At 36.5% G+C, this 13,819-nt stretch overlaps 1 protein-coding gene across 2 annotated transcripts in view; it reads left to right on the top strand.

Moving 5' to 3' along the window:
• The window catches only part of MAN1A2 (mannosidase alpha class 1A member 2), a 187,248-nt gene that overhangs the window by 110,713 nt on the left and 62,716 nt on the right, over positions 1 to 13,819 (top strand). For both annotated transcript variants that reach the window (XM_032303107.1, XM_032303105.1), the window contains exons 7-8: positions 4,234 to 4,357; positions 8,831 to 8,924. In XM_032303107.1, coding sequence (XP_032158998.1) covers positions 4,234 to 4,357; positions 8,831 to 8,924 — 218 coding nt within the window. The remainder of the gene's footprint in view (positions 1 to 4,233; positions 4,358 to 8,830; positions 8,925 to 13,819) is intronic.

Raw genomic sequence — 13,819 nt, 5'->3', positions numbered from 1 at the left:
CTCACCAGTGGTGCACAAGGGTTCCTCTTGCTTCACATCCTTGTCAAAACTTGTTATATCTTGTGTCTTTGGTTTTAGCCATTCTGACAGGTGTGAGGTGATACCTTATTGTGGTTTTGATTTTCATGATGATCAGTGATGCTGAGCATCTTTTCATGTTGTTATCATTATATTTCCTTTGGAACAGTGTCTCTTCAGGTCCTCTGCTCATTTTTTTAATTGAATTATTTGGAGTTCTTTTTTGGTGTGAAACTTCTATTTTTTTTAAAAGGTTTTTTTTTTTTTTTTTTTTTTTTTTAAAATATGAGAGAGTGAGAGAGAGAACATGAGTTTTGGGGGACAGGCAGAAGGAGAGGGAGAAGCAGGCTCGGTGCTGAGCAGAGAGCCCTATGGGTCTCAGTCCTAGGACCTCAGGACTGTGACCTGGGCAGAAGGCAGACACTTAACTACTGAGCCACCCAGGTGCCTCTCAAACTTCTATTTTTAATTTACTTCAGTATTTCTTCCAATTGAGCTGATGCAAAATCATAGATGGCCTCAATTTTTTCCCACTGAAGTATATATCTAATTAAAAATAGGAGCTCTGTCAAGAGTCTTCCTCTAAGTCAAGATATTCCCATTTAAGAATTAAAATTGTTGGAAGTTTTGTCATTTAGTTTATTTCCCCCTTTGCTTTTTCTGAGATAAACATGTGCTCTGTTTTTAATAACTGCAGTATACTGAAAACTTTATTTCTTGAATTCATCCATTAGAAATTTTCTTTTTTTTTTTTTTTTAATATTTTATTTATTTATTTGACAGAGAGAAATCACAAGTAGATGGAGAGCCAGGCAGAGAGAGAGAGAGGGAAGCAGGCTTCCTGCTGAGCAGAGAGCCTGATGCGGGACTCGATCCCAGGACCCTGGGATCATGACCTGAGCCGAAGGCAGCGGCTTAACCCACTGAGCCACCCAGGCGCCCCATTAGAAATTTTCAAAAGACTTTGAGGAAAATAAAAACAATGTATAGATAACTCATTATATATAAAAAAAAAATACAGTGTAGGACACTTAGGTTGATTGGTCTTGTAAATCACCAGGAGTTTTTCAAACATTTCTAAAATCCACTTGCTGGTGGTCAGTCAAGAGAGGTCATGCTTGTATATGTGTACATTTTAATGTCTATACCTTTTATTTTTGATCAGTTAAAAATTATACCATTTGCATGGAATTATGATCTGGTTGTTTTTGTCACCTCATCACCTTTGTATAGTTGGAGCTATTCTGTTCTCATCAGTATTACATCATCTTCTAAGGGATTTTTTTTTATTTTTCAGAGTTGTTGAAATGTAGACAGGTATCAAATTTAACATTTTAGATTGTTTCTGTGAGTTGTGTCTGAAGTACATGAAAAATCTTGTTTAGCATTTAGTGTTTTGAAAACTGTTTAAAGGTACTTTGAATGAAACTTTCCTTTGGGACCTTTGGACAGGAAGTTTTTATAGGGAAGGGTAAGCTGTTGGACTTCCTAGGGACTTCGTGTTTATACTTGACCACTCTGTAATCCATTCATCATGCCGATGCCTGGGTAATCTTTCTAAATAGTATGCTTTCTTCCTTAAATATGATGTTACATTTCTTAAAATCCCCCGTGACTTTCCATCACACTTAGAATAAAAATGGTTTAAATTTAGCATGGCCTTACAGAATTCTTGTGTAGTTTTGATTATACCTAGCTCTCTAACCTCATCCTCTATCATTCACTTCCCCTTCCTGCTCTGTAGCCACACTGGCCACCTTCCTTTTCCTCAGGGTCATTTGTTGTTTCCTCTACTGGAAACAGTACTGCATTTGTTGTTTCCTCTACTGGAAATGCTCTTCTTCCAGAGCTATTCATCACTGGCTCCTTCTCTTAATGTAGATTTCAGCACAAATTGTGTCATTTCAGAAACAATTTCTCTGTTATACATAAAGAGCCTTTCTTTTAACTTCTGTCACTAGTGCTTAATGTTCTATTTCTCTGGTAAATTTTCTTCATAACAATTATCACTATTTCAAATGGTTTTATTTAGTTTAGGAGTAGGAATGTTTTAGGTCAGGCTCACTACTGTATCTCCCAGAGCAAGATAGGCTCTTGATTTTTAATTTTTATTTATTTATTTGACAGAGAGAGAGAGAGACAGAGAGACAGAGAGAGAGAGAGAGATGACAAGTAGTCAGAGAGGCAGGCAGAGGGAGAGGGGGAAGCAGGCTCCCTGCCGAGCAGAGAGCCCGATGCGGGCCTCAATCCCAGGACCCCAAGACCATGACCCGAGCCGAAGGCAGAGACTTAACCCACTAAGCCACCCAGATGCCCCTGGGCTCTTAATATTTGGAAATGAATGACTGTATAGTTACTGTATCCATATTTCTTCCTTGATTCTGACTTCTAGCTACAAAAGAATCTGTGTGTGGTATTTGTCTTCCTATCATATTTTCAAAGACAGTGTAAAATTAGCACCAACCAATTAAAGAACTTTAAGCAAGGTAGTAGTGTCTTAACATCTATTTTAATGTTTTCTCAGGACAAATAAATAATAATGGTGTATTGAATTGGCAGTATACAAGTGGATATAAAATAAGAGAAAAGATTTCTGTTTTTACTTCCTCCTAAAAGTAGAAAAGACCCTGAAGAATGGTTTAGAGCTCTCATAGGAATAACCCATGAACAATGCTACTTGAAAAATTAATCTAGACTTCCAGTTCCAACCATGGAATACCTTGTATCAGATCAATCCTCCCACCAAAACCAGTCATAGAAGCTAGATAAAATGGTTCAGTGGTCTTGGAGAGCAACTAACTCAGATGGGACTTCCTAGGAGAACATTGTGTCCATATAAACATTGGCCTTTTCCCTGAGAGCATGTTCCAAATCCTGATGCAGGCATAAAGGCCAAGGCTGAAGTGGTGGTTATTTGGGTCAGAGGGCACTATGGTCAGATCTTAGAGTTGCCAGAGTGGCTGAGGCATGAGGGACAAAAATCTCAAGGCAGGAGGAAATTGCAGAGGAGAAAAGCCCGGTGGTTTATGTACAAATTTCCCTCAAGTTGTTTACTGTTTCTACAGTTTTACATGCATAGGGCAAGAGTCAAGGAAAAAAAAAATTAACAGCCACATGGTACGGGGGAGGCAGAAGTTAGTGTTTAAGGCTGCAAAAGTGAAGGGCCCTTGGGAACACCTCAGGCTTCCAGCCGAGATCCCAGAGGGAACTCCCTAAAAGTAGCAGGTAAAATGGAAGTAGACTACCCTTAGCAAAGCCTGACACCTGAGTAGTCCGCCTCTACTCACCCTGTGTACTCGCCCTGTGTTTCAGAAGAAACTTAACGTTTAGAAAGGATGTAATGCTCAAAGGGTCTATGCGTTTTCACTTATATTGTATAGCTTCCAATAAATTATGAGGCAGGCTGAAAAAGGCAGGAAAATACCCTAGAGATATAACTACACAAAAGAAATGTACATAAAATTATTCACTATGGAAGTTGTTATTAATAGCAGAATATTAGGAAATTGTGAAAGGACCACCAACAGAGGATTGATAATTATGTTGGTTCATAATTTACTTAAATTTTTACACAGGTCCTATCAGCACGTGGGGCAGGACAGTTCTTTATTGTGTGACACTGTGCTGATCATTGTTGGACATGTTACATCTTTGGCCCTAGCACAATAAATTCTAATTGCACCTTCAAGGTTTGATACAACTTGGAATGCTCTCACACACACATTTTCATATACCCCTGGGGTGGGGCATTCCAGTTGAAAATTGTTAATATCATGGAATTCTGTACAACTGTAAAAAAGAAAATCATTTATGAACTGATAAGGAAAGTCTACTGCAGTGCATCTTACGAGCTGTATGTGTACTTTGCTGTATTCTGTTTAGTAAAGGAAAAAAATATTTGGATTGCTTATGTGTGCATAAAATTCCTGTAGTAATACATAAGAAACTAATGAAAGTGATTATCTGTGGGGCCTGGTGGAATGAGGAGAGATGAGATTTCTGGGGTAAAATTTATTTACTGTCTGTACTTTTCTATTTTGTTTTGATATTTAAAACATTACCTATTCAAAAAATTTTTAAGTCATAAAATAAGCCATTAGCTACAAATAAGCTGTTGTGTTAAGTATAATTAAGAGAATGAAAATTTATGTATTCATTAAAAAAATGTTTGGTCTTTTTCCTATTCTGTCTCCTTTTACCTTTGCTTTCATTCAGTGGAGTAGGGCGAAACTGGGGCTGGGCATCTGCGGGGAGCAGCATTCTTGCTGAATTTGGTACACTGCACATGGAGTTTGTCCACCTCAGCTACTTGACGGGGGACCCAGTTTACTACAAAAAGGTTGGTCTTCTTGCCTTCTTTTCTGTGTTTGTTATGAAAGAGTTCTTTAAGATTTGCCAACAGACTTGATTAATGCTCAGAAAATTTTACCTTTCTAGAAATGTCTTTATCAGGACTTTGGTTCCCCGTTTTTTTCTTTTTATATTATCTAAAGAAATGTCCTTTCTATTTAAAATATTTACTGTTGTCTGAGAATCATTAATGGGTTTTCAAAAATTCCATTCTGTTCAGCATTGTGCTGCAGTGTTCCTAGCCTGCATGGTAAGACAAGAAAAACAAAACAAGCAAGAAGTTAAAGAATTGAATTGGATTGAAAAGGAAGAAAGGAAAGAGTAATTATGCATAGATTACACGATTATTTATATAAAATATTAAGATAATCTGTATTAAATTATTAGAAATAAGAACATATATGTAGTTCTGAATAAAAGACCAATGTAGATATGAAACATCAACAGCATTTCTCTGCACCAGCTACAACCAGCAAGAAAGTATCACTTTACAAAAACATGTGGTTGAAATAAGAGTTTATGTTTCCTACAAATAAACTTAACAAAAGATGTGAATGAAGTTCAAAACAATTAAATGACACTGAAGAGGACCTAAGTAAGCAGAGAGGTATGTTATGTTCATATAGAGCTAAGGAATATCATAAAAATTTTAGTTTTATCCAGATAGATCTATGGCATCAATTCAATGGCAGTCAAAACTCCAGTGGCTTCTTTTATAAAAATGAAACTTGATAAGACTGTTATAGAATTTATATAGAAGAGAAAAATTTCAAGGCACTCCTGAAGAAAAACATGTGGAGTGGGTTTGTATTACCCAGTTTCCAACACTCACAGTGAATTATTGTTGCATAAGACAGACAGACTGATGAATGGAATAGACATTCCGTAAGTAGATCTTATGTGCAACCATTATGATAAGGGTAGCATTGTGGATTCTAACAATTCTAAGAGCATTAAAGGCCTATATTTAAAAGACAAATGTAGTACAGTTTAAAGTACATATACCCTATGGCCCAGCAGTTCTACTCTTTGATGTGTGCATTTATATTATATACATAGAAGCATTGTTTGTATTAGCATTTTATATAATAAAATTCAATACAGCAGTTAAATAAAGGAATCGTAGTTACATTTATCAGTTAAAATAATATACTGGGTGCCTGGGTGACTCAGTCAGTTGAGCGTCCGACTCTTGATTTCAGCCCACATCATGATCTCAGGAGATTGAGCCCTGAATTGGGCTGTGCACTGGACATGGGAGTCTGCTTAAGGTTCTCTCTCCGTCTCTCTCTCTAGCCCTCCCCTGCACATCTCTCTCTCCTTCTTAAACAAAGAAAAAAAAAATAGGATACAACTTTTAAAAAAAATTCAACACAAGCAGAACTGAATAATATGCTTTGTTTAGGAATTCAGAAGTGACTTCAGTAGAGTTAAGACAATGTTGGACATAAAATTGAGGACTGTGAACATAGCCAAGACAAAGACAGTGATGTGTGAATGTATAAGCAGAGCAGCAAAGGTATTTGTAGTGTTGTATTTCTTAAAGTGGGATGTGAGTAGAATCTATATGTAGTCCTTTCTATGTATGAACTATTTCTTCCGTTGAGAAGAATTTTCAGGTAAAGACAGCAGTGGAGCCTGACCACAGAGTTTTTCCTTCCCTGATGAGATGAACAGTAACAACAAAAACAGTAAATAAAAACCAGCAAAAATTTATGAACAGCACTGAAAGGAGGAAAGGCTGTAGTCTCATGTCACTAGTATGTGACAGCCCCCCTACGGAAAAAAAAAAAGAAAGTAAAAAATTTCTGGTATGGTACTTAAGTCAGTTTCTCACTGAATCCTTACTGGGCCCAGAAAGCAAGTCAACAAATTCTTGGTACTCCCCATTAATCTCACAGAGATCAGTGCTGGGGTTTGTTGAGTACACGACTGTTCACAGCTCGGGTCAGCGTGGCGGGGGGGCTTCTTACCTCTATCCTTCTTGAACACTAGTACTCCAGATCTCAAATTGTGTCCAGCGGGGATGGAATACCTCTCTCTCCCCAGATAAATGTAGGAAGGAATTCAGGGACAGTTCTGTACAGCTGTGCCATATCAAATCAAAGTCTCGGTCAGAACCTACCCTGTTCATTGTGAGCAGGATGAAAAGGACACAAACAGTAGTGCAGCTTGGAGGTAACAAAAGCATGGTGGTAAATAGCATGTAAAAGAATCCCATTTCAAATTATATAAAGTCACCATGAGTAATTTATACAATAATAGCAGTTGAACTCAGTAAAATTAGAGCTCAAAATAAATCATAAAATGATACAAACATATTGCGGAACTGAAGAAAGAAACTGAGACCTTAAACGTTGTGTTTCTGTAATGAATACATAAATGGAAAACAGCAAAAGTGACTATACGTGATTGAGAACCAATTTACTGACATGGAATAAAAGCAAGAGACAGTCATGGTGGAGACAAAGAAGAGCATAAAGAGTTTGAAAGGGCGATACATTTGCAGAGTGAAGATGATCTAGCACAGTATTTCTCAAGTGAAGGACCTGACACATAGGAATCCCCTGAAAGTGACGGAAGGAGAAACAGAACTGCAGACTCTATTTTTAACAAAATTAAGGGATACTTGGTCTGTCACATCACAAAATAGCAAGAAGGGTTGGCACAAGACAGCAAGCCATCAATGGCATAACCCATCAATAGCGAGGTTTGGGAAATAAGAGAGGTTATTTGTGGCCATAGATTGCAAAAATAAAAAGAGAGTATAGTTCTCTGAAATCAGTGATATGTCTTGAGGTACAAAATCATAGTCCTCATGAGCAACACTGCGAGTGGGGTCGTGGGCTGATGATGGTGCTTTTTTGGACCTCACTAAACGTGGTATGTTGAGAAGCTGGGATAAAAGAATTCTGAGGAAATTTTGGTGAGGGAAGAGAATAAGTGACAGATTTTCTTTTATGAGCAGTGCTGCATGGCTAGTGTCAGTTATCTGGGGAGACGCAAGGCATCTTGACTCTCCTTGGGCTTTTATGTCAAAACTCTTGTGTGACTAGCTGGTTCAGGGAAAATAGTAGTGAGTAATTCATCAAAAAAGAACAAGCGTACAATTTATACAAAGATAATATCAGAAAAAAAGAGGGAAGGAACATGATATGTAAGTAATAACAAAAAAAATACCTCTCAGTTAAATCCTGACCAAACATCACCATGAGGGGGAAGATAATAGAGCCCCCCTCTCTGTAAATCAAGTATATGAGCAGAAATACAAGTGCTCAGAGAGACAGTAAGATGTGCTATCAGTAACAAATTACAAGAAAAAGTTATCACCAAAAATGAAGGCCAAATTGGAAGCAATACAAAAGAGGTGTTGAAAATACAGCGATGGACTTAGAAGACCAAATCAAGACAAGCTAGTAGAGGTATAGACATTAGGAAAGAGATGGATAGAAAGATTCTGAGAAGAAATGATAGATGTGGAAGAGGTACGGAGGATACAACGTGTGGATAATTTTTAGAAGACAAAACAGTGCAATTTTTCGTTTTTCTTAGCAGCGTCAGTTCAAACTGACTAACCTTGGTTCATGGAATGACTCAGATTGAGACTGCTGTACATAGAGCTGGTCTCAGCCTTGAAAGAACAGGGGGGACACAGCATCCCTGAGCCCGTTCCTAAAACCGCCTCATTTCAAAGTCCAGCCAAAGGAGAAATGACTGGGACATTGTCCGTCAAAGGATGCGTGCTGTGTTCCAGCCCCCAAAATAGTGAAGTAGATTATTTCCCCAAGACATGGATACCAAGTGGGTTATCTTTCAGATGTAAAGAGAACATTCTCAAATAAGAATACCAGGAATAGAATACATTTGTGCCTTTTTTGGTAAGCACTGACAAAATCCATCCAATCTATAGATGAATGAAGATAAAGTCCTTGGAAAAGTTTCCATCTTTTTAGTATATTTTATGATTTTTTCTCCCCTTTCTAGTATTAGGGAGATCTTTTAGGGATCAGAATGTTTGGGATTTTAGGAATTCAGAGATAGCTTTTGTGGAATCAATATTTAGAGTTCAACAATTTAGTTGAAATTAGTCATTTTATGTTTCCATTTCTATGAAATTATTTTTGTTCTTAGATAAGTACGTAGTGAATATGTCTGGAATGACGTTTATCACTGATGTTTCTGATGGCTATTTCTGGATGGTAAAATGTTGGCATTTAAATTGGTTTTTCCCATGCTTTTTTCTTCATGTTTTAAATTGTTGCTTGATCTTTAATTAATGGTTATTTTTAATCTTATAAAAATAATGAATCAGTTATAAAGTAGAAGCCTTTCCTGACCACACACAGAAAAAAGCAAGGGGGAGATGGTGTAGGTTCTGAGTGAGGAAAACCCACAAAGCTTAGGTTAATATAAAGCCTTGATGACATTTATTTTATTAATTGCATTCTTTATTTGTGTTAAGGTAATGCACATTCGGAAACTACTTCAGAAGATGGATCGTCCAAATGGTCTTTATCCAAATTATTTGAACCCAAGAACAGGTCGCTGGGGTCAGTGTAAGTATTTCTTGTACAGCTGATGCTATGTTAAAAGATTATTCATCTGAAAACTTGCTTGATGTGGTGAAAAGTACACTAGACAGAGGGCTAGAATCCCTCCGCATCAAACCCTGTGGTCTGCGAGTGCTGTTACCTTTGACAAATTTCTCATCCTTCTGTAGCTTCAGTTTTTCTACCTGTAAATGCAAACAGGAATAACCTGTGTCACAAGTGGTATTTTATTTCATGTATGTATAAGTACTTTGTTAAAATACAGTGCAGTCTTTGCGGAGGGTTGTCCCTATTTATAAAGCATATCTTCATGTAAATAAGAGCTTGCTTGGGGTAAGTATTATTAAAGGAATCTGAAGAACAAATGAGAATCTTGAATGATTAAAAGGGAGGGCAGTTGCTCTTGGCAAGCTTTGTTCCGTCATTTTAACAGAGGATATCAGGGTCTTTTATTTATCAGGCTCTGTGCTAAGTTTTTGGATGAAAGTGGAGATCGGGAAAGACCATATAGATCTTGGTGGGATTTCAGGGAGCTCACAGGCTAGAAGGGTAAGCAGACACAGTTAAATGTAGTTGGAATAAGATGTGGTAAATGTTGTGGTAGAGGCATGTGCCAGTTGTGATGTGAGATGGACAGAAGCGACTTTCCTCTGTGAGGAGCAAGTGTTTTGTTTGGGGAGAGGGTGATCTTATTAGAGCTTTAGAATTGATCTTTAAAGGAATAGATTTTTAAACAATAACATATTTATTAAGAAATATGGAATGTAAAGAATTGAAATAAAATAGGGGTTTATGAGTACTATTCTCTCTTAAAAGACAGGAGAACTGGAAGAAATACTAGAAGGTGTAACATGTTTCAGTTATTTTTGAGACTAATAAAAACATAATGAAATAGTAAAAAAGTGGTAAAAATAACAGTCAGTTAATCTGTCAGTGAGAAATTCTGCTGATGTTTGCTACTAAGAGGAGAAAAACATTTGTCATGGAATTAGGGGCTCCTCTCAAGGAAGTTGTCCTTTATTTTGTGAAGGAAAGCAGTTTGGTCAATACAGTCATGTCTTTCATGGACCTGGCAATAGATCTCAATCTTTGGCTCCTCTTAAATACTTTTTTGAAATTCTTTACTTACAGTTTATTTTTTTCTCTTTATTTTGAGGAAAATATAAGAGCTGTGCCTAGACTGGGTGAAAATGATACTTGGAAAAAAACCAAAGCCCGAGGGCAGCATTTCTAAAATATAAAAATATACTTTTCTTATTCCAGATAAGGATGACTAGTTCGGATGTCTGCTTAGTAGTTTGGGTGAATTTTATTGTATACTTCACCCCCTAAAATTTTATTAAGATTTGGGAATATTCTAACAGGAAAAAGTTATATTTGGTCTTTATGTCATATGCCAGTGAATATACTATGAGGTAAAACTTAAAAAAAAAAACTTTAAAAGTTTAACTGTACAAAAAGGTATGAAAATACTTAAAATACTTAAAAAGGAAAGCCCTCTCCATAAGAAAAATGAAAAAAATGATTATCTGTTTTATATAAACATTTACCTCTTAAATTTCATAACAAAGGCAAATAACTAGCTAAGGAAATACATTTGAATGTATTTGGAAAACAGAGTTTTCATATCCTCTTTCAAGAACTCTTATAAGATCATAAGAAAAAAGATTATCATCTCAGTAGAGCAATACACTGAGAAAAGTTGGTTCATGGAAAAAAACAGACATAAATGTAAGAAAGCATATGTTCATTTTTAACCCTGAAAGTGGTATTACTGAAAATAAACAGTACATGGAGGCAGTGTAATGTGGTACCACCCACTTTCTGTACAAACCGGTGCTATGCCACTGTAGTAGCGTGTGCAAACACTGCCATCTTTGGTATCCTTTTGGTACCGTCTCCATAGACTGGTTACCAGAGATCTTGTCCCTCTCTTGTCCCACTTCACCACCACCCTAATCAAATCAGTGCACCTTTTATTTGATTTATTTTATAGAGGTGTAGTTGACATACAGCACAACAGTATAATATAGTTGACCTTTGAACAAATGTGGGGGGGTTGGGGCCCTGACCACCTGCACAGTAGAAAATCTGCATATAACTTTTGACTCCCCACCCAAGAACTTAACTCGGAAGAGCCTACTGTTGACTGAAAACCTTACTCATAACATAAGCAGTTGATTAACACATATTTTGTGTTATTCTTATACAAAAAAAGTAACTAGACAATATATTAAGAAAATCATGAGGTGGGGCACCTGGGTGGCTCAGTGGGTTGAAGCCTCTGCCTTCGGCCCAGGTCATGATCTCAGGGTCCTGGGATCGAGCCCTGCATTGGGCTCTCTGTTCAGCAGGGAGCCTGCTTCCTCCTCTCTCTCTGCCTGCCTCTCTGCCTACTTGTGATCTCTGTCTGTCAAATAAATAAATAAATAAACAAAATCTTAAAAAAAAATCATGAGGAATAGAATATACATTTATAGTATTAGACCTTGTTGAAAAAAATCTGCGTGTGAGGGGACGATTCAGTTCAAACCCATGTTGTTCAAAGATCAACTGTATGTTTCAGGTTTAAAACATAATGATTCTCAATGCAGCTTTTAAGCAGAAGATCCTACTCTTTATCTATTAAATTAGTAAGGGATTGGACACATCCCTGTATCTGGAGCTTCAAAGGGGGTGAAAATTTGTATGCCATTTGAACCTGCGACTCATTTCTAGGTATTTACTCCAAAGGAATTTGCACAGCTGTATGTATAAAAAATTTATGTACTGTATCTTTGAAGTTTTTTATAACAGGAATACTTTGGAAACATTCTAAAACAGCCTGTCCAATAGAACTTTCTGTGATAGGAAAATGTTCTGTGTCTGTGCTGTCAGTACAAGCGTCACTAACCACATATGGTGTTGAGCATTGGAAATGTTGTTGGTGCAGTTGTAGAACTCCATGTTAAATTTTATTTACTTTTAATTAATAACTGCTTGTGCCTAGTGCCTACTGCCTGGACACTGTACCTATGAAAGAGATTTGGTTAAATAAATTATTGCACCTTCAGTGGCAGTATACTGTGCAGCCATTAAAAATTATGTTACAGGGGCACCTGGATGGCTCAGTGGGTTAAACCTCTGCCTTTGGCTCAGGTCATGATCTCAGGGTCCTGGGATTGAGTCCTGCATCGGGCTCTCTGCTCAGCAGGGAGCCTGCTTCCTCCTCTCTCTCTGCCTGCCCCTCTGCCTACTTGTGATCTCTCTCTCTGTCAAATAAATAAAATCTTTAAAAAAAAAAAATGATGGTACAGAATACTTGACATAGATAAATATATGTTGTGTTTTTTCTTTAATGTTTGTTTTTATTTTCTCCTATTTGTTTTCCTTTATTAATCTAAATTTGATAATGAACATCTATCACTTTTGAAGTAAGAATAAAAACATTCTTTTAAAGCAGTTTTATTGAGATATAACCCCTATACCATATATTTGATCCAGAGTATGCAAATGAATGGTTTTTAGTCTATCCACAGTGTTTTGTAACAATCACCAACACCAATTTTAGAAGATTTTCATTTACCACCCCCCAAAGAAATACTGTGCCATTTAGCTATCACCTACCTATTTGCTGGTTCTCCCAACCCCTGCAGCCTTAAACAACCACTAATCTGTACTGCATCTCTATAGATTTGCTTGTTCTGAACTTTTCATAAAGTCATATTACATGGTCTTTGTGATTGGTTTCTTTCATTTAGAAAAATGTTTTAAAGCTTCTTCCATATTATAGTATGTATCAGTATTTGGATATATTTTATGCCTGAATAATATTCCATTTTTTGAATCTACCGCTATTGTTTATCCATTCTTCAGTTGATGACTTCGGGGTTGTTTCTGTGGGTTTTGTTTTTTTCACTATTACTCCTTTTTTAAAAATTGACTTGTAATTGACATTCAATATTATATTAGCTTCAGGTATATAACATAGTGATTTTTTCTATATTTTATATCACCTTGGGTAGGTCTGGTTACCATCTGTCACTTATTACAATATTATTGACTATATTCCCTTGCTTGCATCACATCCCCATGACTTGTTTGTTATATAATTGGCTGTTTGTACCACTTGATTTTTCCCTTCACCAATTTCTCCCATTCCCCCAACTCCTTCCCTTCTGGCAACCACTAGTTTGTTCTCTGTATTTATGAGTCACTTTTTATTTGTTTAGTTTGTTTTGATATTTAAATTCCACATATGAGTGGAATTATATAGCATTTGTCTTTCTCTGACTTACTTGACTTAGCATAATATCCTCTGGGTCCACCTATGTGGTTGCAAATGACAAAATTTTATTTTTTATGGCCGAGTAATAGTCCATTGTTTCTGTGTGCACCTCATCTTCTTTATTCATCTGTCGATAGACACTTAGGTTGCTTCCATATCTTGGTGATTGTAAATAATGCTGCAGTGAACATAGGGGTACATACATTTTTTTGAATTAGTGTTTTTGTTTTCTTTGGATAGGATTGCATTTTTTGAGAACTCTCCATACTGTTTTCTATAGTGTTGTACCAATTTATTTTCCCACCAGTAATGCACAGTGGCTCTGTTTTCTCCACATCCTTGCCCACACTTGTTATTTCTTATCTTTTTGAGACTAGTCATTCTGACAGGTGTAAGATTATGGTTTTGATTTTCATTAAATTTCATTATGGTTTTGATTTGTATTTCCTTGCTGATTAGTGATATTGAGCATCTTTTCATGTGTCTGTTGGCCATATGTCTTCTCTGGAAAAATGTCTGTACAGGTCCTTTGTATATTTTTTAATTGTGTTATTGTTTTTTTTAAACTTTTTTTTAATGAGTTGTATCAGTTCTTTTATGTGTTTTACATATGAAACCCTCATCAAGTATATCA

The sequence above is a fragment of the Mustela erminea genome, chromosome 10 (genome assembly GCF_009829155.1).
Source record: "Mustela erminea isolate mMusErm1 chromosome 10, mMusErm1.Pri, whole genome shotgun sequence".
In the NCBI taxonomy this organism is placed as follows: Eukaryota; Metazoa; Chordata; class Mammalia; order Carnivora; family Mustelidae; genus Mustela; species Mustela erminea.
Note: the sequence above shows the minus strand (reverse complement) of the source record. Positions and strands in the feature narration are given on the sequence as shown.